General features: G+C 41.2%; 1 protein-coding gene across 3 annotated transcripts in view; it reads right to left on the reverse strand.

The window, feature by feature from the left end:
• CHCHD6 (coiled-coil-helix-coiled-coil-helix domain containing 6) overlaps positions 1 to 23,229 on the reverse strand; it is a 320,698-nt gene that overhangs the window by 100,285 nt on the left and 197,184 nt on the right. For all 3 annotated transcript variants that reach the window (XM_053301294.1, XM_053301296.1, XM_053301295.1), the window contains one exon: positions 12,564 to 12,634. In XM_053301294.1, coding sequence (XP_053157269.1) covers positions 12,564 to 12,634 — 71 coding nt within the window. The remainder of the gene's footprint in view (positions 1 to 12,563; positions 12,635 to 23,229) is intronic.

The raw sequence follows: 23,229 nt of genomic DNA on the forward strand, positions 1-23,229 counted from the left end.
CAAGGATTTAAGTCTGATATTTCAAAATAAGTATGTTGCCTGGAAATACATTTCATTGAATACACACATGCACACTTCACAATATATAGTGATATACATTGAATACTGTATATTTGTGCTACTTGTAATGCCTAGAACACACTAGAAACACTAATTATTAAAATGGGCCCCTTGCTGCAGATTAGCGAAGGAGACTTTCAACCACGCAGTGTGAGCCTATGTATGCTTTCTCAGAATTCAGAACAAATTCAGTAAAGTTTGATTCCAGGAGGTTTTTCACAAAGGGCTTTTAAAGCCCTTCAACACACATCTCCTCTGGAATGGAGGTGCTGCATTCACATGTCGGCCAGATTTACCCTGAAGTCTCTGCGAGTTATTGGAGAGCAGTTCACACACAATTCATGTTTTTCACTGCTCATTAAGAGGGTAGCCTGATTTATATCCAGAGTAAAAACAACACTATTTTTCATTGGTTCTTTGGGACAACTTCAATTTCGCAGTAAAGCCTGCTATGTGTAAAAGTCCCAGGTAAGTGTGTAGAGAATTGCAGCCTCAGGCAGCAAATCTAATCACATTTAGCTGGAAATGCATTTCATTGAAACCTAAAGGACTTACTGGCAAAAAAGCATGTCTACTTAAAAATAAACTCCATGCATTCAACAGTCTGAGATCCTTCCCTGGTAAGTGCATAGAGGATTGCACATGCTCAGGGATGTAAACCGAACCAAACTAATTTGTGCTCCCAGCATATTTTGCTCTGTATAGGAGACCAGTGAATCCCACTGAAGCAAGGAAGATAGGTAGGGAGAAATAAAGAAAAGAGCAAGAATTAGCACCATTCCTCAGGAGAAAAAGAGGGGAGGGGAGAATGAGGAATCTGCTTCTTCTTGGTAAAATTTTAAGATAGATGAGACATGCTGGGGCTCAAGGAGCTCCTGAAGTTACGCCCTCTGTCCTAAAAGTCATTCTCCCTGCTCCCCAATGTGGAAGTAGGGCTAGTTTTGGTCTCTCACTGTACTGAGATAAAAACCACTCTCTGCAGGTGCTCAGAAGCAGGGTCATCCCTAGTGGGGTGTGGGGTGGGGGGCAAATCAGCATGTGCAGGGCCTCCTTAACATTCCATATCATTACAGAATCATACTGACTGATGACATACAGTGTAAATAGTGTGAATGAGGTTTTTGGACATGTTCAACCAGCTTGGCATTTCTAAAGAAAAACAAAATAAAATAAAGGCACAACACATGCTTCACAGTTCTCACTCAGACCCTCTGGGTTGCAAAACTACTTGAACATAAGTGCATTTATGAATGAATGAATGAATGAATATAATATAATATTGTTTGTTCCAGAAGATTTTGTAATTTTCTGCCATGAAATAAACCACTTACAGGACTTTTTAGATAGTAAAAAAAAAAAGCCAGCAAATTTTCCAATATGTTTCAAATTAAATATTCAGAGACTTCTCAGTCTCTCCCCCTACAGCAAAAGGCCTATATCAAAGCCCTACAGCATCAAAGCCCTACAGCAAGCAAGCAGATCCCTAAATACTGGGGTGGGGGGAGGGTAACCACAAAAAGAAATTCACATTCTACCTCCATTACTGGCAAAGGCTGGGCTGGCTGGGCTGGGCAGAGGGTCTGCAGAAAACTGTGGTGGGTAAGGGCAGCCAGTGCTGGCCGCTCTGCCTGCCTCCTTCCTTCCTTCCTTGCTGCCTGCCAGCACCAGAGTTCAGGCTTCAGGGAGGCCTGCACCGAAGTTTCTCTAGAAGCGCTCGCCCACCCGCAGATCAGCTGAGAGGCGGAGAGAGAAGGAGCTCTAGCAGCTTGCAGGCTGCTTAGATTGCCAGCCAGGAGGGCAAGTAGGAGAGAGGGCGAACAGGGCAAGGGGGACTGGCTGAGTGAGGGGACTTGTGGCTGGGCAGGTGGGAGTCATGTGACATGTCTCTGAGGAGCCCCTCAAGGCAGTGGGACCCCCAGACAACAGTCTCCCATTGCCCAATCGTAATTACATCCATGCACCCCTCCCTCCGCTTTCCCCCTGCCAGCACTCGGTTTTTGTAAAAGCCTTCAAGGCAGCAGTGTACCTCACTGCTGCCCCATTCCCTCTTTGGCCGGAAATACCACGCCAGGTACGAAGAAGTGATGGGGCAGCAGGAAGGTACGCTGCCGCCCTGACGGACTTTACAAAAACCAAGTGCCGGAGTGGGGGGGGGAGTGGAGGGAGGGATTAGTACACACTCCCCCACCCTTAAAGTCTGACAACTCCCCACCTTCGAACCTCCCAGTGTTAGAACTTGTTCAGAGGCCTGTAAAAGGTTTGTGCAGATCCCTGTTAGAGTTCTTGTGCACATCCCTTTTAAAAAAACAACAACAGTGCGAGGCCATTTCTTCTCTCCTCTCACCAATATCCCCCCATTTTCTCATGCTTTTCTATCAATCAACCTTAGAGGCTAATTTTACTATTGTTTGGTGAGTTGTATTCTTGGCTGGAAAAAAACTGTCACAAGCCAGGATTATATTATTTTTTACAACATACAGTATTACTCTAGGAATCTTTCACATTGATTTCGTCAGCATCCTTCCAGTGCTACAAGGCTGCGTATATGACTGCCTCAAGAATACAGTGTGGATAGAATTCATCCAGCACATTCGTTAGGTAACTATATTCCAAGAGCAATAAAAGTTAAATATTTTTGAGATGTAATTAGATGATATAAAATAAATACCAATTCATATGCAAGCACCTCCCCCCCCATTTTTGTCTTAATGAATGTTTTACTTTGTTTTTATTCTGTTGTAAACTGCCCAGAGACGTAAGTTTTGGGCGGTATAAAAATGTTTTAATAAATAAATAATAAAATAAATAAATGCAATGCTTGGGGGTGGGGTGGAATCTGCTGCAAGGTGAGAAGTGCACCAGGGCTTTTTGCTTTTTTAAAAAAAATGGTAGACATAATTCACTGTTTCAACTTTAGAGCCTACAAGAAGCCTTTTACCTTATGTCTCTGTGTTAAAGTCTGTTCAATGTTCCTTTCTGTACAGAGCCCATGGGGATACATACCACATGTCACTTTCTCCAACATAATAACTTTAAATACTCACGGCCATTAAGTTTAAAGATCCTAGGATCATTAAATGGAACTCACAGATATCTGATCCCATATGAAGTAAATCTCTCTGGCAGCCTATCCACTGGAACGCTGCTTTGAATTCAAGGCTGATCTCTACTGGGACAATAAGATAAGGGCATTCTTTAAATGAACATCAATAAAAAAATTGCACAGAGTGAGAAGCACTCTAGCTAGGTGTGCAAAACAACAGAGCTCTTGGTAAGCAGTTTCAGAAGCTCATAAAGGAAGCAGATATCTGAAGAAAGTTATTTTTGTCAATACAATATTTATCTTCTAATAACTCATTAATCCTCCAAACCACCTGCAAACCCCACAAAGTTTATGCTAGCATTATGCGTGAGGGGTGGGGGTACGATGTCCATACCCTTTCACAGAGGTTCCTGTTTCCATTTTTTTTAAAAACTAAGAAAAGTCATATTTCACCAAAGAGATGAAATTTCAAAACAGCTTTTGCAGGATCCATCAGGAGCACCTGTGCTAAGCCGCAACATCTTCAATGATCTCCCCCTCCCCACCTGCTGCCACCCCCTTAACAGATTCAGGAACTGTAAAAACATTTAATCCTCAGAAGCTAATCTAAATGTAACACTCAAAAGAAGACAAAGACGAAGCAGGAGGAAAAAAATTGGCCACAGCCTTTTGGGAGTCTTGTTTTATCCCAGGAGCGAGCACGTTAATAGAGCTGGGAATGAAATGCCATTTTATTCTCCGTAGCAGGGAGGGGATTAACAAGTTGTCTTCTCTAAACCTAGTCTGCGTCATGGCTCTCTGAGCACTGAGAAAAGAACAGGGAGTGAAGTAAAATGTGGGGAGCACTGGCCTTTTATTTACACGCTTCTTCTTTTGTGGGTGATCACTGGTGTGGAGAGTTTGCTAAACAGCAGAATGTGTGCGAGAGAGTGTATGTGTGTTTAGATCTAAGTCCCCAGCCTTTAATTCCACTGGTTAACACGTACACACACAAAATAATACAGCCATTGTAATAAAATCAAGCAGACAATGTGTTCCGTGGCAGCTCTCCAAACCAACACAGCATGTGTGCAACAAGGGCACATCAAGGAAGGTGGCAAAAAGCTGCTCGTTTTCTAGGTGCTGCTTGGTAGACTCCTGTTGCTAGGGACTCTTCTCTGGGAAAAGACAGAGGCTGGAGAACATCCAACACAGAAGTAAAGTGAAAATGCAGAAGGGAGGGAATGTTTTCAAGATTCTGCAAATCACAGAGGATAGAAGTTCAGGAATAAAGGAAGAAAACACTGGATCCAACCACCTGTGGATTGACTGATGCCCTTCCTCCAGCTCTGGCCATGGGATAACACACTGACCATGGCTTTGCTAGGTGCCTCTGCAAAAGTCTCTTCATTTCCTTTCTGTGTGGTTTGCTCTCTTCTCAAAGAAAAAGCAAGAATTGTCCATAAACCTCAAAGGAACACTTTATTGTGTGGCCTTGTTAGCCGAGTTCTGCACAACACTCTGAAATGGTGAAGTGCTGTCATAAATACCAGTTAGCATTATTCATTCAGAGGAAATAAAAGCCCTTTAATGCACTAGGCCACTTGTGCCAGAGCTGCAGATGGTTGAGAGGACTAGAAAATGAATGGAAAGGGATGCTACAGAAGCTTAGCAATGCCAAGGAAACAGCCTCCATAATTCGTGCCTCTTCTACTCATGCTGCCATTTGGTTTCTTAAAAGCAGGAGTTGCTGTTCACTGGGGAGAAAATTCTGTTTCTAGTGTATCCAAGCAGAGTGAATGACACATATAAAGACAGAGTCTGGCAGAAGGTGACAAAAACAGAAGCACCTTTAATGTATATATGCAAGGAAAGGAGGGATTCATTCTAGTAATTCACCATGAGTAATGGTAAGTGGGTGGTAGCATTGGAACTGGGGAGAGAGAGAACTAATTTCCTATCACACTTTTGATAAAAGCAGCTGTGTTTATGTCAATGGAGCATAAGGCTGGAAGCTAGTCTCAACTCCTTTTATTGAACAAGAGGCACAAAGAGGGCAACTCAGTGACCTCTTTCTGCTAGTACAGCCTTGCTAAAATCAAGGAATACATGATTTTAAGGGATCAATTATAACTCTCTATGGGTCAGGTTACATTATGAATTACCCTGGAACAACACCTTCTGAACTAACATAGTTTACACATTAAAAAGGCTGAATTGGAAGTTAGCACACAAAAGAGTCAACAGGATCGAGAAGATTTTGACAGATGTCAGCTGAATCAAAGTGTGAAGTGATGTGTGATCATGCAAATAAGAATAGATTTACTATCTCTGGTGGGAACAAGGTGGAGTCTACTAGAGAAATACAACTTCTAATGATCCTAAAGAGTCAGCAAGAAAGTGTACTTAAAACACCTATCCAGACAGGCTCTCAGATAAGCTTATAATTACTCATAGCAGGGGTGTAAGAAGGCTGGCAGTGGCTCCGGGATAGGATGGAAGAGTGGGCACTATGCCCACACCTTGTCACCATCCCTCCACCACTGGGTATGCTACCCCATGCCAGCCATGACCTTTGCACTACATCAGCATGCTGATGAAAATGGCATTGCCAGTACCAGGCAAGGATGTGCAACCCATCCAGTCAGTGAGCACTTTCTGCGCTGGTCCAGCTAGGTGCTTCTTTTCTCTCCCTTGTTCGCTTAATGGTCAAGTGATGAAAGTGCTCGCCGGATGGACGGGTCATGTATATGCATGGAGTGGGGGCAGGTGCAGTGCCCAGTGGTGTCCACCAGTAACAATAGAGAGCGGGTAGGCATGGCATCCACCCACAGAAGAAGGGGGCGAACACATATGACACCCACCAACAGTGGCTGCAGCTGCTGCTGCACCACTGGGGAGGTGAGGAGGTGCCCTGGCACTTTGGTCTCCCCTTGCTTCATGGTGGCCACACTACTGGTTGACAGTCTGTATAAAATAAGCCCTACATTTTTTATTTCCAATTTGAATAAATCAATGATGAGATAATACTTAAACTTTTATTATTAAAAGTGCTCTCCAATCTACATTTCAAAAAGCATTATCAACCTTTGAGACAGGATTTACTGTTTTGTGTCCTTCACTAGATTACTACTTTGGACATTTAGACGTGTGTCACAAGTAAGAAAAGTGTGCATATTGCCAGTCCTTTAGAAATAGCAAACAATAAAACACAAAACACTTCATATACATTAGCTCATTAATTTTCACAACAACCCTGTAAAGTAAGGCAGCCATCCCATATTGCTGAAGGGGAACTGAGGCTGAGAGATGATAGTATGCCTAAAACCACTTACTATGTTTGTTGAAGAGGTGGGGTTTAAATCAGGGCCTTCTCAGCTCCAGGCTCACATTTTTAGCCCCCACGCCACACCACCTGATTCCCATCCCAGAACAATCTTCCTTCAAATGTCAAAGTTATGATCCACCACTGGAAGGTAGATCAGATTTTCTGGCTTCATCCGTAAATAAATGATTGTAGAACAGAATGAGTGGACAATGAGAAACCAAGGAAGCCAATATGACTATAAAGTGGTAGAAGTTGAAATCTTCTTGTGTCTGTAACAGAGAATATTGTTACAGGGCTCATTTGGAAGGAACACTTGGCAACTGCTGCAAAAGAATTAAGAGCTGGGTATGGTGAAGGACATTTTCTAGGCTCTTGATTAAAATATTTTCTTGCTGAAATACCAGGAAGTCTTTAACTATCTTGACTTTTTGAGAAACGCCTTGTTATGCCAGATGTTAATGTGTGGTTGCAAGTCTGCTATCTAATAAGAAAATGAAGAGATATCAGATTATTACCCAAAGGAATGCAACTGAAGGCCTTCATAAAAAGTCTTGGCACAACCAAGAAGCGCAAATAGAGGACATAGCCTAGGATCTTAATCTCTTCCTGTAGGAAATCCTAAAGAACTTGCATATTTCTAATTATTGTTTTCCTGGCAACTAGCAACATATTTCTGGAAACATACTTGGCTTCAATATCATCTTCCTGTGTTCCACGATTGAAAACAACTGGAGAAAAGGTTGTCATAACTTAATTACTGCTTTCCAACTTTTGAAATACTTATTTCAACACAAGTTTTTTTTTAATAGCACATATTCTAAAAATGTATGCAATGTGTCAGCAAGTTTAGTTACGCGTGAGAGTTTCCCCCCTTTTCCTGCCTGTTTTGAAACTCCAGCATGTCCAGGCCTACTGCCTGGTTGTCCAAGTCAATCCAGAAGTGATGCATTGACAAGCCAATCACAATGAGCAGCAAATGCAGCACAAATGGACATTTAGCACAACAGTCTTCTGTATATTGTTGGCCTGCATGAGGGGCCTGCTAGTCTGTGGCTCATAAGACACATTGGCCCACAATTCGTAGGATTCATTTTGAACCCTAAGCTACATGCTGGAGTGAATAAGCAGCTAATTCCTAGAGACTGCTGTTGTGACTCATCTTCCTCAGTTAATACCCAGAGGCATGGCCCCTGCTGGGAGGAAACCATCAAAACTCTCTCAGCATCTGGGGCCTGCCAGATGTTGCTCAACTACAACTCCCAGCATCCTTAGCCACAATAAATTATGGCTGGGGATGCAGGAAGTTCAGCAACATCTGGCAGACCCCACAATAAGAACCACTGGCCTAGACCTTTTCTACTTTTGTCATCTCTCTTTCAGTTTACTCAATTACAACCATTTTGTTTGTTTGTACATTTATATCCCACTCTCCTTCCAAGGAGCCCAGAAAGATGTAATATGGTTATGTTTATCCTCATAGCAAAACAAAGTAGTTTAGGATGAGCGATGAAATTGACTGGCCCAGAATAACCCATGTGTTTCATGGCTGAACGGGGATTTGAATTTTGATCTCCTTGTTCCTAGTCCTACACTCTAATCAATATACCACACTGGTTCTCACTAAACTGTACTGTTTAAACTAAACTAAACTAAACTAAACTAAACTAAACTAAACTAAACTAAACTAAACTAAACTAAACTAAACTAGTTGCTCACTAGATTGTACTGTAGATTATGTTCTAGCCTTATCAACAATGACAAATCCTCAAAAAGGTGAGTTTATTTTCATCTATTAGAACATTATTAGAATACTACATTAGACAACATTACTATCCTATAAATGGGGTTAGAAGATAAAAGCGACAAAAAGATGGCACAAAGTATCAGAAACATCTTTGTATCAAGATAAAAATAGTGTTTTAAGAAATGTAGCTCAAGTTATATTAATTAACACCTAAAGTCTGATTTGTCACCATTGATTTGCCTGTTGCACAACCATTCTAGCACCCCAAAAGTGCAAACTCTTAATTTTCTATTCAATTTTACTCCTTAAGGGTTACTGCACATAATACAACTCAGTGACATAAGTCACTGAGGTACACTAATAGAGGTACACTCTGCAAGATGCCACAACATGTATCTGGAGCAAACATGTGTTCCAGGAGGGGCAAGCCTCATGATCTCCAACTGCACATGAATGAAAGGTCCACCTCTCCTGGAGGAGAAGAGCATAGAGCATTTATAGAGCGTTTCACACAGTGCCACACCAGATGCCGCTGTAAGCCACAGGCAGGAGTTGAGGGCATGCCCTCTCTCCTGATGTTACTCTCCTGCAACGGGTACTCAGAGGCATCCTGCCTTTGAGGCTGGAGGTGGCCAATAGCCCTTCAACTAGTAGCCGATTATTGACCTCTCCTCCATAAAGTTATCCAAACACCTCTTAAAGCCATTCATGATGTTGGCTGTCACCACATCTTGTGGCAGAAAATTCCACGTTGATTATGCATTGTGTGAAAAAGTACTTCCGTTTGTTGGTCCTAGATTTCCTGGCAATCACCCCTGGTTCTAGTGTTATGTGAAAGGGAGAAGAATTTATCTCTATCCACCTTCTCCACACCATGCATGATTTTATAGTCCTCTATGATGTCTCCCCACAGTCGTCTTTTTTTCTAAACGAAATAGCCCCAGGTGTTGTAGCCTTGCCTCGTAAGGAAGGTGCTCTAGGCCCCTGATCATCTTGGTTGGCCTCTTCTGCAACATTTCCTGATCTACAATGTCCTTTTTTAGATATGGTGACCAGAATTGTACAAAGTAGTCCAGGTGTAGCCGTACCATAGTTTTGTATAAGGGCATTATAATATTAGCTGTTTTATTTTCAATCCCCTTCCTAATGATCCCTAGCATGGAATTGCCCTTTTCCACAACTGCTGCACATTGAGTCGACACTTTTAACAAACTGTCCACCACCACCCCAAGATCCCTCTCCTGGTCAGTCACTGACAGCTCAGATCCCATCAGCGTATACTTTAAGTTGGGGTTTTTCATCCCAATGTGCATCACTTTACACTTGCTAACATTGAACCGCATTTGCCACTTTGTCACCCACTCCCCCAGTTTGGAGAGATCCTTTTGGAGCTCCTCACAATCCATTATGGATTTCACTACCCGAAAGAGTTTGGTATCATCTGCACATTTGGCCACCTCACTGCTTACCCCTGCTTCTAGATCATTTATGAATAAATTAAAAAGCATCGTTCCCAGTACAGATCCCTGGGGGACCCCACTTCTTACTTCGCTCCATTGTGAAAACTCTCCATTTATACCTACCCTCTGTTTCCTGTCTTTCAACCAGTTAGCAATCCACACATGTAGTTGTCCCCTTATCCCATGACTGCTAAGTTTCCTCAGGAGTCTTTATGAGGAACTTTGTCAAAAGTTTTTTGGAAGTCCAAGTATACTATGTCAATTGGATCACCTTGATCCACACACTTGTTGACACTCTCAAAGAACTCCAAAATGTTTGTGAGGGAAGATTTACCTAACTGGCCTGTAATTTTCCGGATCTCCCCCGGGATCCCTTTTTGAAAATCAGTGTTACATTTGTTACTTTCCAGTCCTCTGGTACAGAGCCCAATTGCAGAAATAAGTTATGTATTTTAGCAAGGAGGCCAGCAATTTCACATTTGAGTTCTTTGAGTAATATTGGATTGATGCCATCCGGCCCTGGTGATTTGCTAGTTTTCAGTTTTTTCAGACAGTTTAGAACATCATCTCTTGCCACTTCTATCTGACTCAGTTCTTTTGCCTCCATCCCTAAAAAGCATGGTTCAGGAACATGTATATGCTCAGTATCCTCTGCCGTGAAGAAGGATGCAAATAACTCATTTAACCTCTCTGCAATCTCCATATCCTCCTTAATAATCCCTTTCATTCCCTCATTGTCTAATGGTCCAACTGCCTCCTTAGCAGGTTTCCTGCTTCTGATGTTTTGTTATTTCCCTTGATGCTTTTAGCTAAATGTTCCTCAAACTCTCTTTTCGCCTCCCTTATTGTCACATTGCATTTCTTTTGCCAGAGTTTGTGTTCCTTTCTGTTCTCTTCATTTGGGCACGCCTTCCAATTTTGGAAGGAAGTCTTCCCTTTTATGGCTTCCTTGACGGTACCTGTTAGCCATGCTGGCATCCTCCTGGACTTACTGGTACCTTTCCTCCTTTGGGGTATACAATCTAACTGGTCTCCTAGTATTGTGGTTTTGAGTAAACTCCATGCATTCTGGAGCGAAGTGAATCTCCTGATTTTTCCCTTTCAGCTTTCTTTTCACCATACTCCTCATTTTGGAGAAGTTTCCTCTTCTGAAATTCAAAATGTCTGTGTTAGTCTTCCTTGGTGATTCTCTCCCCGCATGTATCCTAAATTTGATGGCACTGTGGTCACTGTTCCCTAAAGGGTTGATGACACTGGCATCCTGCACCAGGTCCTGGATGCCACTCAGAATTAAGTCCAAGGTCACCTTCTCTCTGGTTGGTTCTAAGACCAACTGTTCTAGGGCACAGTCATTCAGCATATCTAGGAATTTGACCTCTCTGTCATTACCTGACTGTGAATTTACCCAGTCTATATGTGGGTAATATACACATCCCACATGACGACTACAAAGTGTCCATATTGCTAGTCAGTCAAATCTGGTTCCTGTCACATTTGAGAGGACTGGGGTGAAAAAAAGAAGAAGCAAAAGCTGAGGCAGGAGCCAAGGTAAGGCTAGGCAAAGATGAGGAATTGAACTAGCTTTCCAGTGTGGTGCACTGGTTAGAGTGTTGGACTAGGACCGAGGTAACCTGAGTTCAAATCCCCATTCAGCCATGGTCTGATCCAGCAGTGTTCTTATGATACAGCCTTTCAGAGGGACAGGAGACACAGAATCCTCCCCCCACTCATGTGCATGGTACCGTACAAAGCCCCAATGGGCTCACAATCTAAATATGGACACAAGGAAATAACAGAAGTAGAGGTAAGCAAGAGAATAATAGAAAATGTTTCAGTTACATGTACTTGAGCTTAGTTACAGTATGGAATAGAACAGCAGGTAGAGAAACAATAGCAAGGATCCAAGAACTGAGCCCTGAGGAATCCTGATGGAGAGGAAAGAGAGTATGTGTCCCTGTGGAAACTCTGAAAGAATGATTAAACAGGCAGGAAGAGAACAATCTGAGGACACAGTCATGCAAACCTAAGGCATATCGGGAATCCAGTAAGAGACCATGATCAGCTAGATCAAAAGCAGCAGAGAGACCTAGAAGGACAGAACAGAGACCTTTAGGTTCAGCAGTGAGGAATGCACGAGTTTGCAAGCCTGACCTGGAAGTTTTTATAGAGGTCATAGAGAACTACATTGCCTGCTTTGGCCTATTATTAAGAGACCTCTTTGCTGGTTTCTCTGCAGTTCTCATCTTTGGCCAGCTGGGCAATGGTATATAAGATAAATCCCTCATAAAGTCAGAGATGACAGATTCAGGACCCAGTGTAGATTCATTTTCTGACACAGTCCCAGGAGATGTTCTTCCTACTCATCAATATTATATTCTTCTGGAAGTAGATTAATGCAGGAGGACTATTCTGGCTGGCTCTGGTTAGAAAATCCCTGAGGAGCACAAATTAGAGCGGCACAGTTGGCTCTTGCAGCCCCATCTGGACATACAGCAAATTTTGATGGGGTGGGACCAGAGAAGAACTCATAGGAACATAGGAAGCTGCCATATACTAAGCCAGACCATTGGTCCATCTAGCTCAGTATTGTCTTCACAGACTGGCAGTGGCTTCTCCAAGGTTGAAGGCAGAAGTCTCTCTCAGTCCTATCTTGGAAATGCTACCAGGGAGGGAACTTGGAACCTAGATGCCCTTCCCAGAGCAGCTCCATCCCCTAAGGGGAATATCTTACAGTGCTGACACTTCTAGTCTCCCATTCATATGCAACCAGGGCAGACCCTGCTTAGCTAAGGGGACAAGTCATGCTTGCTACCACAAGATCAGCTCTCCTCTCAACTCGTACCTCTCAGTACAACATCTCACTAACTCTTTATGGAAACACCTCTCCTACTTTATGTACCAAGGCTGCATCAAGACGAAAGCTGAAAAAGCTAAAAATTAGTTTTTTACCTGATCCGATCTTCTGCATTAGTGACTGCCTCATTGTATTGCTCTGAAGTCAGCTTGTAGAGTTCAGTATTCTGAAAATTAAGAACAGCACCACTCAGCATTAAAAAGACAAGCTTTCAAAGTGGCGAAGCCTAATACAATGGTCCTTAAACTAAGCAAAGAAAAAACTGGGACAGTTATGTAACAAGATGACTTGACCCCCTAGTATGGAAAGTAAATATGACTTGTTAGGTATAACCGAGACTTGGTGGAATGACTCCACTGACAGAAATGTAGCAATTGCTCAAAAAGGATGGAGGCAACAAAAAGGAAAGGAGATTAACATTATGTATCAAAATGTGCAAATAAATCCAAGAAAGTGAATATATTAGCACAGTGGAGAGCATCTGGACGAAAATCATATTGCAGTTGGAGCCTATAGCACACCACCATATCAAGGTGAGGATGTGGATGACGCATTCCTAAAACAAATTACAGATACTTCAAGGAAACAAGAATTAGTAGTAGAGGTGTGCATGAAGAAGATTTTGCATTTTGTTTTGAGCTCAAAACAAAATGGCCGAAACTTTTTGTCAAAACAGTGGCCAAGCCTACTGTTTCAACGAAAAACTGGCAGTTTCTAGTGCCATTTTCCCAGGTAAAGCTGATCTACCAATTAGGATCAGCAGGTGGACCAGTCCTCCAAGGTGGGCTGATGCACTAAGTCCAGAGTGGAGGTCTGGTCTACCTGCCTCATGTGACAAAAATTCCTGACAATTTTCTTTTTCAGTAGTAGAGAAAGAAATGAAAGAATCAGCTATCACTGACTTGACTCTAATCAATGAGGAGGAATTGATCAATACGCTTGAAGTAGTGAAAATATGTGGCGAGTGAGACAAGTAACCAAATAATCCTTGAATTCTTTATCTATGGGAAGCAAAAGCTTAGAGTAGCCAAACATGCACCTTGGATTTCAGGAAAGCTGATTTTAATAAGCCCAGAAATGCAGTAGGTAGGATACCATGGCTAGATAAATTTATGGGGAAAGAAGCCCAAGATAGGTTGGAGTTCCTGAAAGAGAAGATTTTTCAAAATAAATAAATAAATAAAATGAAAGAGCTGCGAAAACAAGTACATTTAATATGCCAAAGAGACTTATTTTAAAAAATGAACTTTACCAAACAGAAATACTTTGAGAAGGGTAATCCATCTTATTTATTCCATCTTATCCATCTTATTTATTTATTATTTCTCTGTGTAAATCGCCCTGAGCCATTTTTGGAAGGGCTGTATAGAAATCGAATAAACAAACAAACAAACCAGATAAATTATTGGCATACCAATTGAGAAAAGAGCAAGAGAATCAGACTATTACTTCAATATGGAATGGCAAAAAAATTATCTCGACTATGGATGGGATGCTGGAACAATTTGTGGAATATTATTCTCGACTATACAAAACTAAATCACCAAATAAGGACAAGATTAAGCAATATTTAGATAATTCACAAATTAAAGTGTTTACTGAGCAACAAAGAGAGATGCTAAATAAACCAATTACAGAGGAATAAACTAGAGTGGTGATACAAGGATTAAAACTGAATAAGTTGCCAGGCCTGGATGGATTTTCGGCATTGTATTAAAGCACAGCGGCTGACCACGCCAGGAACTCCTGCTGACAACGCCCCTAGAGGACCCCCTGGACCTGGAGAAGACCCTTCACCGTCAAGGACCCACGCCCAGAGGCTGCAATTGGCAGAAGAAGACTGGCACGGCCCTGCCGGCCACACGCAAGGTGAGGCTGGGATTCGTCCCTCCCTTGGACCTTTTGGACACTCCGCTTACTGAACTCCTTTAACCGGACTCTACCCAAACCCGTAGGGACTTGCGTACAGTGATGTATTCTCTCTGCCTTTGCAACCACACATTCGTTGGTACGCGGCCGTGTTTTATCGGGAAACTCTATTCACTACTGCTTTTGTAAACCATGTGTTAAACATTCTCTAATATAAGTCTTTTTAAGACTTACTGGTCAAACCATTGACTCAGATAATGAATGAAATACAACAGTGTTACCATATACCTGCTAAATGGCAAGAAGCTTATATTACATTGATTCTTAAAGAAGGAGAGGACCCAACTCGTCCTGAATCCTATAGACCTATTTCATTACTGAATGTGGATTATAAACTTTTTGTGACTATTTTGGCAGCAAGACTGAAGAGATTTTTAGCAGATATAATACATTTTGATCAGACTGGATTTGTTCCAAAGAGGCATATGAAAGACAATCTAAGATATATTCTGAATGCCATTCAGAATATTACTTCAAGAGGAAAGGAAACACCGATAGTTCTCCTTGATGCTGAGAAGGCCTTTGATAATTTTTAATGGCAATTTATGTTTATGGTGTTGGAAAAGATGAATTGTGGGATGAATTTCATTTCTTGGATCCAAAGTATCTATCAGGAGCAGAAAGTGAAAATAATAGTAAATGGGGCAATATCAAAGATATGCGCTGTTTCAAAAGGTACAAACAGGGGTGGCCACTTTCTCCCTTATTGTTTATCTTGGCTTTGGAACCATTGGTGTGGGAGATCCGGGAGGAGGAAAGAATATCAGGAATTAAGATGGCTAGACAAGAGCATAAGATAAAGTTATATGCAGACGATATAGTACTAAGAATTACCAAACCAAGGGTCTAATTCAGGGGTCCTCAAACTGCGGCCCTCCAGATGTTGCTGAACTACAATTCCCATCATCCCAGCCACAATACGTTGTAGTCGGGGATGATAGGAATTGTAGTTCAGCAACATCTGGAGGGCCGCAGTTTGAGGACCTCTGGTCTAATTGGACTATGTAATGGAGAAGATTCAGCAATATGGGAAGGTTTCTGGATATAAACTGAATAACAGCAGGATGCAGATGGTAACATGGAATATTACAGATGAAGAATGGAGAGACTTAGAAGAACGAACATGATTTTAGCTTAGTGTTAAACCAGTAAAACATTTGAGGGTTAATTTAACGGCAATAAATAAAGACTTATTTAAAAATAATTATTCACAGGTATGGAAGAATACATTGGCTGATCTGAACAAGTGGAAAAAATTAAATCTTTCATGGCTGGGGAGAATTTCAATGATTAAAATGAATGTCTTGCCAAAGATTAACTTTTTATTTCAAATGTTACCAATAAGAATCAAAGAGAAGACATTAAACAAATGGCAAAGACAGGTTAACTCTTTTATTTGGGTGAATAAAAAGCCTAGAGTCAAATTTAAGATCATGCAAGATGCAAACGAATGCGGAGGATTAGCCATTCCAAATTTGAAACTATATTAACATGCCAGTTGTTTAAAATGGATTGTAGAGTGGATCAAGGCTGCACATGGATGGGTAACAAATATGGAAGGGTCAGACATGACTAATAGCTTACATAGATATTTGTGGACAGACATCAAGAGACTGGATGTAGAAATTAAAAAACACTCCATTAGGAACAGTTTATTAAAGGTTTGGGATAAGTATATAAAAAAAGGATAAGCCCAGCATTGTTGCCTGTAGCTTCGATACTGAATATATATTTTCATGGAGAGGAACATACAAAACAATTTGAACAATGGAGAGCCTACAACTTGCAAAATTTCATGTATGATAAAATAGATGCAAAATTTTAACAGAACAATAGAGATGCAACAGTGGGAATTTCAATGGAAAGTGAATATAAAATTTACAGTGAACAGTGCTTTGAGAGAAAACTGATATAAAATATACCCACGTTGGTATTTTATACCAGCAATGATCTCAAAGATGGACAAGGAATATCCTGGGGACTGCTGGAAGTGTATGGAACAGAAAGGTAGTTTTTCTCACATGTGGTGGACATGTAAACAAGTCCAAATTTTTTGGAAAATAATACATTCGAAGATGCAGCAAATCTTGCATATAGATTTTCATTTTCTTCTGGAAATTTTCATGCTAAACTTTACTAAACCGTATATTCCTGCAGAGTTCAATGAATTTTCCTTATATATTATCTCGGTGGCAAGAATTCTTTACACTTCCTGTTGGAAAACAAATCTGATTCCAACTTTGGATGATTGGCCACTCAAACTCTGGGAATATGCATCAATGGCTAAAATTATTGCATACATTAAGAATAAATGTGATGACTTTTTTTCTCAGACATGGGAGCCATTTATTCAATATATCACAGGGTTTGGTACCTCATCCGAAATTTGTTTTCTGCTTGTAAAGAAACTCAATGCAGATTACTTTGTGTAGATAGCAGGAGCACTAATTTTGTTATTGTTAATACTGTCAACTTTTTTAGCTCTGCAGCCATTTATCTTTTAGTGTGGGAGAGGAGGGGTGGGAGATGTTGGCGGAAAGAAATCAGCTGGATGTATACAGACTGTAATGAGAATCATTGTAATTGCTTTGACTATTTTTTACTTTTTCTTTCTTTCTTATTTTCTTTTGTCTCTTTGTTTTCATCTCTGATAAAACAATAATAAAAATGTCATTAAAAGAGAAGTTACTAAAGATTCAGCCACAAAGAATTCCTGTAAGATGGGTAGGGGTCTGAAAAACAAGGCTTATGAAGAAGGATGAAGATACCTTTGTTTAGCCTGGGAAAGAAAGACTAGGGAGGACAAGATAGCACTCTTTAAATACCACAAAAGAGGGCAAAGATTTATTCTCTGCTGCCTCAGAGAGCAGGACTAGATCTAATGGACTAGGAGAGTAGGTTTTGGTTAAGCATTAGGAGAAGCTTCTTATTGGTTCCATTGGTTCTCCATGGAATCAAATACCTGGGGGAAAGGATGGACTCTTCATTGAAGGTCTAGCAAAGACTGGACAGCCATCTGAATTTCCAGATCAGATCTGGATTTCCTGAATCAGTTTAGTTGTCCTACAAAACCCTTTCAATTCCAAGACCTCCAAGGCAAAGTCCACCCTTCCCCAAACCATATGTTGATTTACTTGCTTCTGACCTTGAAATATGCCACATGTTGTTTCACAGCTTTCTCTCTCTATGTTTGCCACTAATAGACTGGGCCTAAATCTATCATCCACCTGTAGAACAGGCATATTAAAGAGTAGTGCATAATAGGATTGTGATTGTATTATTTTTATTCGATTCAGTGGTGCAGCCAATACACATTCTTCATTAAGTGTTGTAGTCTGCCATATGAAAGCTCAGGTAGTCAGCAAGTATGGTGTATTATACTTGATCCAGGGAGACCTGGATTCAAGTTTCAGCCATGATGCTGACTGGGCCACATATATTCTTCAAACCTGATCTAACAGGATGTACAAACCATGTACATCACTGTGAACAATGTTAAGGAAGGGTAAAATACAAATATGATAGACAAATAGGCTTAAGGATCAAGAGAATAAACTCTGACTGAAGAGCAGCTCCATAATTTGCATCAAATTGTGTTTGTTGCACATTTCCTATAGCAGGAATGTAGCATGAATGACAGATGTGTACTCCCAGATACCCAAGTACGTGCACTGAGGAACCGTGGCTCAAACAGTATTGCCACTCTTCGCTCTGAAACATAAAAACTGACATATGGAAACATTTATCCTACAACTTGCTCTTTAACAGTGACAAGCTAAATTGATAAACACAAACTTAAATAATGCATCTAAAGGGGAGAAGGAATAATAAAACAAGTGTAAGGCAGAAAAATAATTTAATGTCATTCCCTTTCTGGATGTTCCAATGTTTCCAGCTTTTACCACGATTACCTCACATTTTATTTTTCCTCTTGATCTTTCTTTCCTACTATACCACATCTGCCCAAAGTTTTCTTCCTGTGTTCGCTGATTCACCTGCAATGCCTTGCCATTGGACTCAAACCAGGGCTCAAAACACAAAGAGTAACTCATTCTTTTCACATTCTGCCTCACCACCACCTTCAATCAGGATGTGTCCATATTTCTGTGACTATTCCTGCCTCTTTCAGAGTTCATAAATTAACCAGCTTATATAAGCATGCTTTGATTTTCCTTTCAAACTTGCTATACGAAAGCATTATTGTTAGATGTATCTTTATACATTGCACAAAGAAGCCACAGCAGGGAATTGTTTTCACAGGTTTTAACTAAAAAAAAATCTGCCTCAGGAACTGACAAATCGCAGATGAGCCCTCACCTCAAAATGCGTTTTGGCAGCAAGTTGCTGAGAGATTTTATTTGCTTATTTGTTACATAATGGTCAATTTTATTTTGCTTTGGAGCCTTAAATGTACACACTAAACCTGCTGTCAACAGTGTGGAGTTCACAGATTTTAATGGTACCGCTTTTTTCATTGTCCTGTAGTTTCCTGCTGTCTCTTACTTGCCTCTGAAAAACTGCAAGGCCTGTGCTCCATTAATTAAAATTGCCATTAAAAATTAAATATTATGAATAAGTAGGTGTGAGCATTATCTCCATGGGTTTCATAAGTCTCACTGTTTCTCCAATTACTTCCCAAGCAATTTTCATATTTCATACTGTCTGATTTCTCACAGGACCTGGATTTGCAAGATCAAAAAGATGACAAAAAGAAGGGAAAGTAAGCAAGAACGGAAGGTACCAAAATGAAACATTTTGCAGGCAATAGGAAGCAGTCCCATCAGATACCATTAGCCAGCAACAATCTGCAATGAAACCGCAACAGGAATGGAGAACAGGAACAAATATGTTGTACTTGAGACCCAGCGTGAACCTGGCATTTAAACCACCTAAGACTGGGGGAGGGAAAGGAAAGTTAACAGGCTTCTTCCCAGGCTGGAATGCTCCTTTATAGAAGGAATTTGGCATATACGAGATAGAGAGTACAAGAGCATGGTGTAATCCTTTTCAGAAATCCTGAAAAGATCACCACCACTTATTTATCCATCACCTTTCTATTAGAAGTTCTCTTGAGAGATTGAATGAAGAGGAAGGTACTAGTTGAGCTTTGAAAACAGGCATAGGTCTGAGGAGATGTTTTGGACATGCTCTTGATTTTATGATGTTCGCTGCCCGCCCCGCCAACCCACCTCCTTTTTAAAAACTTGCTTTCTGGGCCAAACTACAAATTACATTAAACATGTAGTTTGGCCCTGTGCTCGTTTCTTCCCAACACCACCCACCCCCGCTTCCCATTTGAACTAGCAGACACAGAGAGGCCCAATCAGGACTGGACCGTGGCATGTGGTTTATCCCTTTGCCCTAAATCCTAATAAAGGCCCCTTCCAAAGCTGCCATTTGTGCCAGAAGTGATACTAGCTACCACTGGCACCACATAACACAGGCCTATTATCCATTTAATATATCTGTATTAGAATAAATGAGCGTATGGTTTTGATGTCCATGTTTTTACAGCCTGGAACAGCCAAATATCTCAGGGCCAATGTTCATGCAATGCCATTTTGCAATCTGCAAACAGCAAAAGCATAATATGCGGAGTGGCAACACACTGATCTTACCCACAGAGAGACCCATAAAATATAAGAGATGCAGATCGTATTCTTCCAGTAGGCACATCCTGGAGAAAATTGTTCATTAAAAAAAACTTGTAAAATTATTCTATGCCAGGCTTCCTTTACACTGGGGTGCACAACTCAAATGTCGTGGTGGGCCAGAACCAACCATGATGTTGTGTTTGGGGGGCAAGGTCAGTTTTAAGTGCATTGAGACATTAAGATTAATAATTAAAAATATTAATGAAAGCAATTATTAGTTACTTGTGAATCTTTCTCTCTTGTCAGATAACCCACAATTTTAACTAAGCATAGTGGCCAGAAAATGGGCCCTGTTCCTGTTCAGTAACTGCGGCACCTGGAGTACGTGTCAGTCCCAAACAGATATCAAGCCCTAATCACTATTGCTTTTAGGCTGCAATCCTAGGCATCCTTACGTTGGAGAAAGCCTCATTGGGAACACCGCAGGAATATTTCTAAGCAAATATGCATAGGGTGGTGCTGTAAGGCAGTTTCAGAAAAGACAAAGGATGGCCCACTTAAAGAAGAGGGAACGGACCCAAAGTGTGGCTTTCTGATCTGCTGTTTCTGCAGGATGTTTCTACTTGCCAGACAAGACCCTGGTCCTTATGTTGTGGAAGCCTTCTCATTATATAAACACATTATATAAACAGCAAGTACCTGCATTCCTTTGAAGATGGGAAAGCCATGATTGGTCCTGCATTATATACAGTGTATAAAATTAAGAGGGTATAGCGCTCTCATAGTATGGAGAATGCCATAGCTACACAAACTATTTGGAGCATGTACCTGCTAATTTTCATAATATGGGAAGCAGCTCATAATCAGCCTCATTCACAGGCAAACAGGAGATGTGCAGAAATGCTTTTGCAGCTCATCCCAAAGACTATTTTATTCTGCCTCTACAAAATACACATTGCTCTAGGTGAGATATAAGAAGCTTGACTGAAGAACAAGAGCAAGACAAATAAGAAATTAATCACATTTAGAGCAAGGCACTTTTCTTGTGTTAAAGCAGCGGGGGGTGGGGGACACACCTGAACAACAATACTGACACCACAACACAGATTTATCCATTAGGTTAGGGCTTGAGTCAATAGATCAGAGGCTGTTTGGAAATAAAGAGAGACATGCACACAAGCCACCAAAGCGCTCTCTCTCTCGAGATATTTTGACATGCTGCTGTATGGAATCTTGTCAGTGGTCATAGTGCTTAAAGATACAAAGAGGATTAATGGCTGCTGAAATGTTAGCAGCCTAGATGAATGCTAGCGATCTCCCTGATGAAATGGAGCAGGCCAGTGGAGTCCTTGACAAATACTGCAGATGACAGCTGCAGGATTACATGGTGCAATCTGCCTAGCACCTGACAGGTGCATCACTTAGAATCTCTCCTCCCCTGTCCATTGCATTCAGAATGGGACCCCAGAACCAGTGGAAAGGAATATGTATCCCTCAACATGTATAGCCGGCAAGCATATCATACCATTCTTTAAGAGGTAACAAAACAGAGAGAGAGAGAGGGTGTGTTAGAGGGAGGGGCGTACGGGACAGCAAAACCAAGGCAATTAAGAACCAGGCAGCACGGGTGTCAGTCTCCACTGTAAGGCTTTCAGGCCGCCTAGCGCTAACCAGGGTTATTTAAATTGGAAATTAAGACCTCTTACAACCTTACACAGCTGTTGCTTTCTTTCACTTTTGTGCTGAAACTAGTGGCATTATTGTAGCAGTCATTCAGAAAGCACAAATATAATCCATTAAAAGGCGACACTAGGATAAAGCTCCAGCAGTAGCAAATGCAGCTGCCATCTCCTCAGGGGTGCCTTCTGCAGGAAGCATTTGCTTCCTAAGTTCCAGTCAACTATCTTGGAGTACCTATTTATTTCTAGAAGCAATGGGCAATTTGTAATAATGTAAAATACTAGAACTAAACTTTTAAAAAAACCACACTAGCATGGACAACTTTATAGGGATAAAAAACCTCCCTGGCAGTTTTCAGATGATTACTAGTGAGGGAGCATGAATTGTCTGTTCCTACAATGCAGCTTTCTGAACAAAAGATCCTTGGAAGCACTGATCATCTTCACTAATGTTCTGGGCCAGCTATACAGTACCTTGAATGTTCTGAGCACAAAGAAATAGTCAACTATTTAAAAATAATATTGGCAGAATGGCAAAAATATGTAGATTGAAATCCAGTGTAAATATTCCAAATCTCTCAAGGCAGCTGCTTTTAGCATTAAGTGTTATCTATATGGAGTCTCCCAAGATAGCTAATATTAGTATGATCTAGAATTGTTAATGTAAAACAGATTAAACTGGTGTAAATCAGTAAGGCATTGAATGTGTCAGCTAGCACAGTTAAGCTTAATCCAGACAAGACAGAAGTACGCCAGGTCAGTAAGGATATTGATTTAAAAAGTAGGGATTCAGCCTGTTTTGGATGGGGTTGCACTCCCTTTGAAGAATCAGGTTTGTAGGATGGGAGTACTCTTGGACTTGGCCTTGCTCCTGGAATCTTAGGTTGCAGCCACCTTAGATTGGTGTGCAAAATGCTCTGGTTCCTGAAGGAGGCACACCTGGCCATGGTTATGCATGCCTGAGGGCCAAACGAGTGAGAGTGAGTGAGTGAGTGAGTGTGAGAGAGAGAGAGAGTATGTGTATGCGTGCACGCACATGTCTGTGGAGAGATATCCAGATTAGGAGCATGGCAGGGGTAGGAGTACTTTAATCCAATCCCTCATGGTTCCAATCTGGATCAGGTGCCTCTGTGTGTGCTATTTCCCATAAGGCAGAAAGAGCTACTAATGAAATTCAATTTTTTCCTTGAGAAAAACAGGATACACGGGGGGAGGCTGATTTAGATCAAGATCATAGTGGAAGGGCGGGGTGGGGAGTAGAGTTCAAGCTCCTGTACCTGCCCCATGGCCAAAATCCAGATCAGGGGCCCACATACGTATTATTTACATAAAATGCACAAAAAGCAAGTATGCCAGGGCTAATGAAGTCTAGAGGTAGATTTTTCCAAGTCATTCAATGTCTCTCAGCATTCAAGGAAGTACTTAGGGCAGGGAGAATAAAATGTGGTAATTATTCTGAATTTGAGACCTATTTCCAGAACCCTTTGAGGCCTATTTCCAGCACTAAACAAAAATAAGATATTATAGCAGATGATGTCATGGGGCAGGTTGGATACTAT

The sequence above is a fragment of the Hemicordylus capensis genome, chromosome 2 (assembly GCF_027244095.1).
Source record: "Hemicordylus capensis ecotype Gifberg chromosome 2, rHemCap1.1.pri, whole genome shotgun sequence".
In the NCBI taxonomy this organism is placed as follows: domain Eukaryota; kingdom Metazoa; phylum Chordata; class Lepidosauria; order Squamata; family Cordylidae; genus Hemicordylus; species Hemicordylus capensis.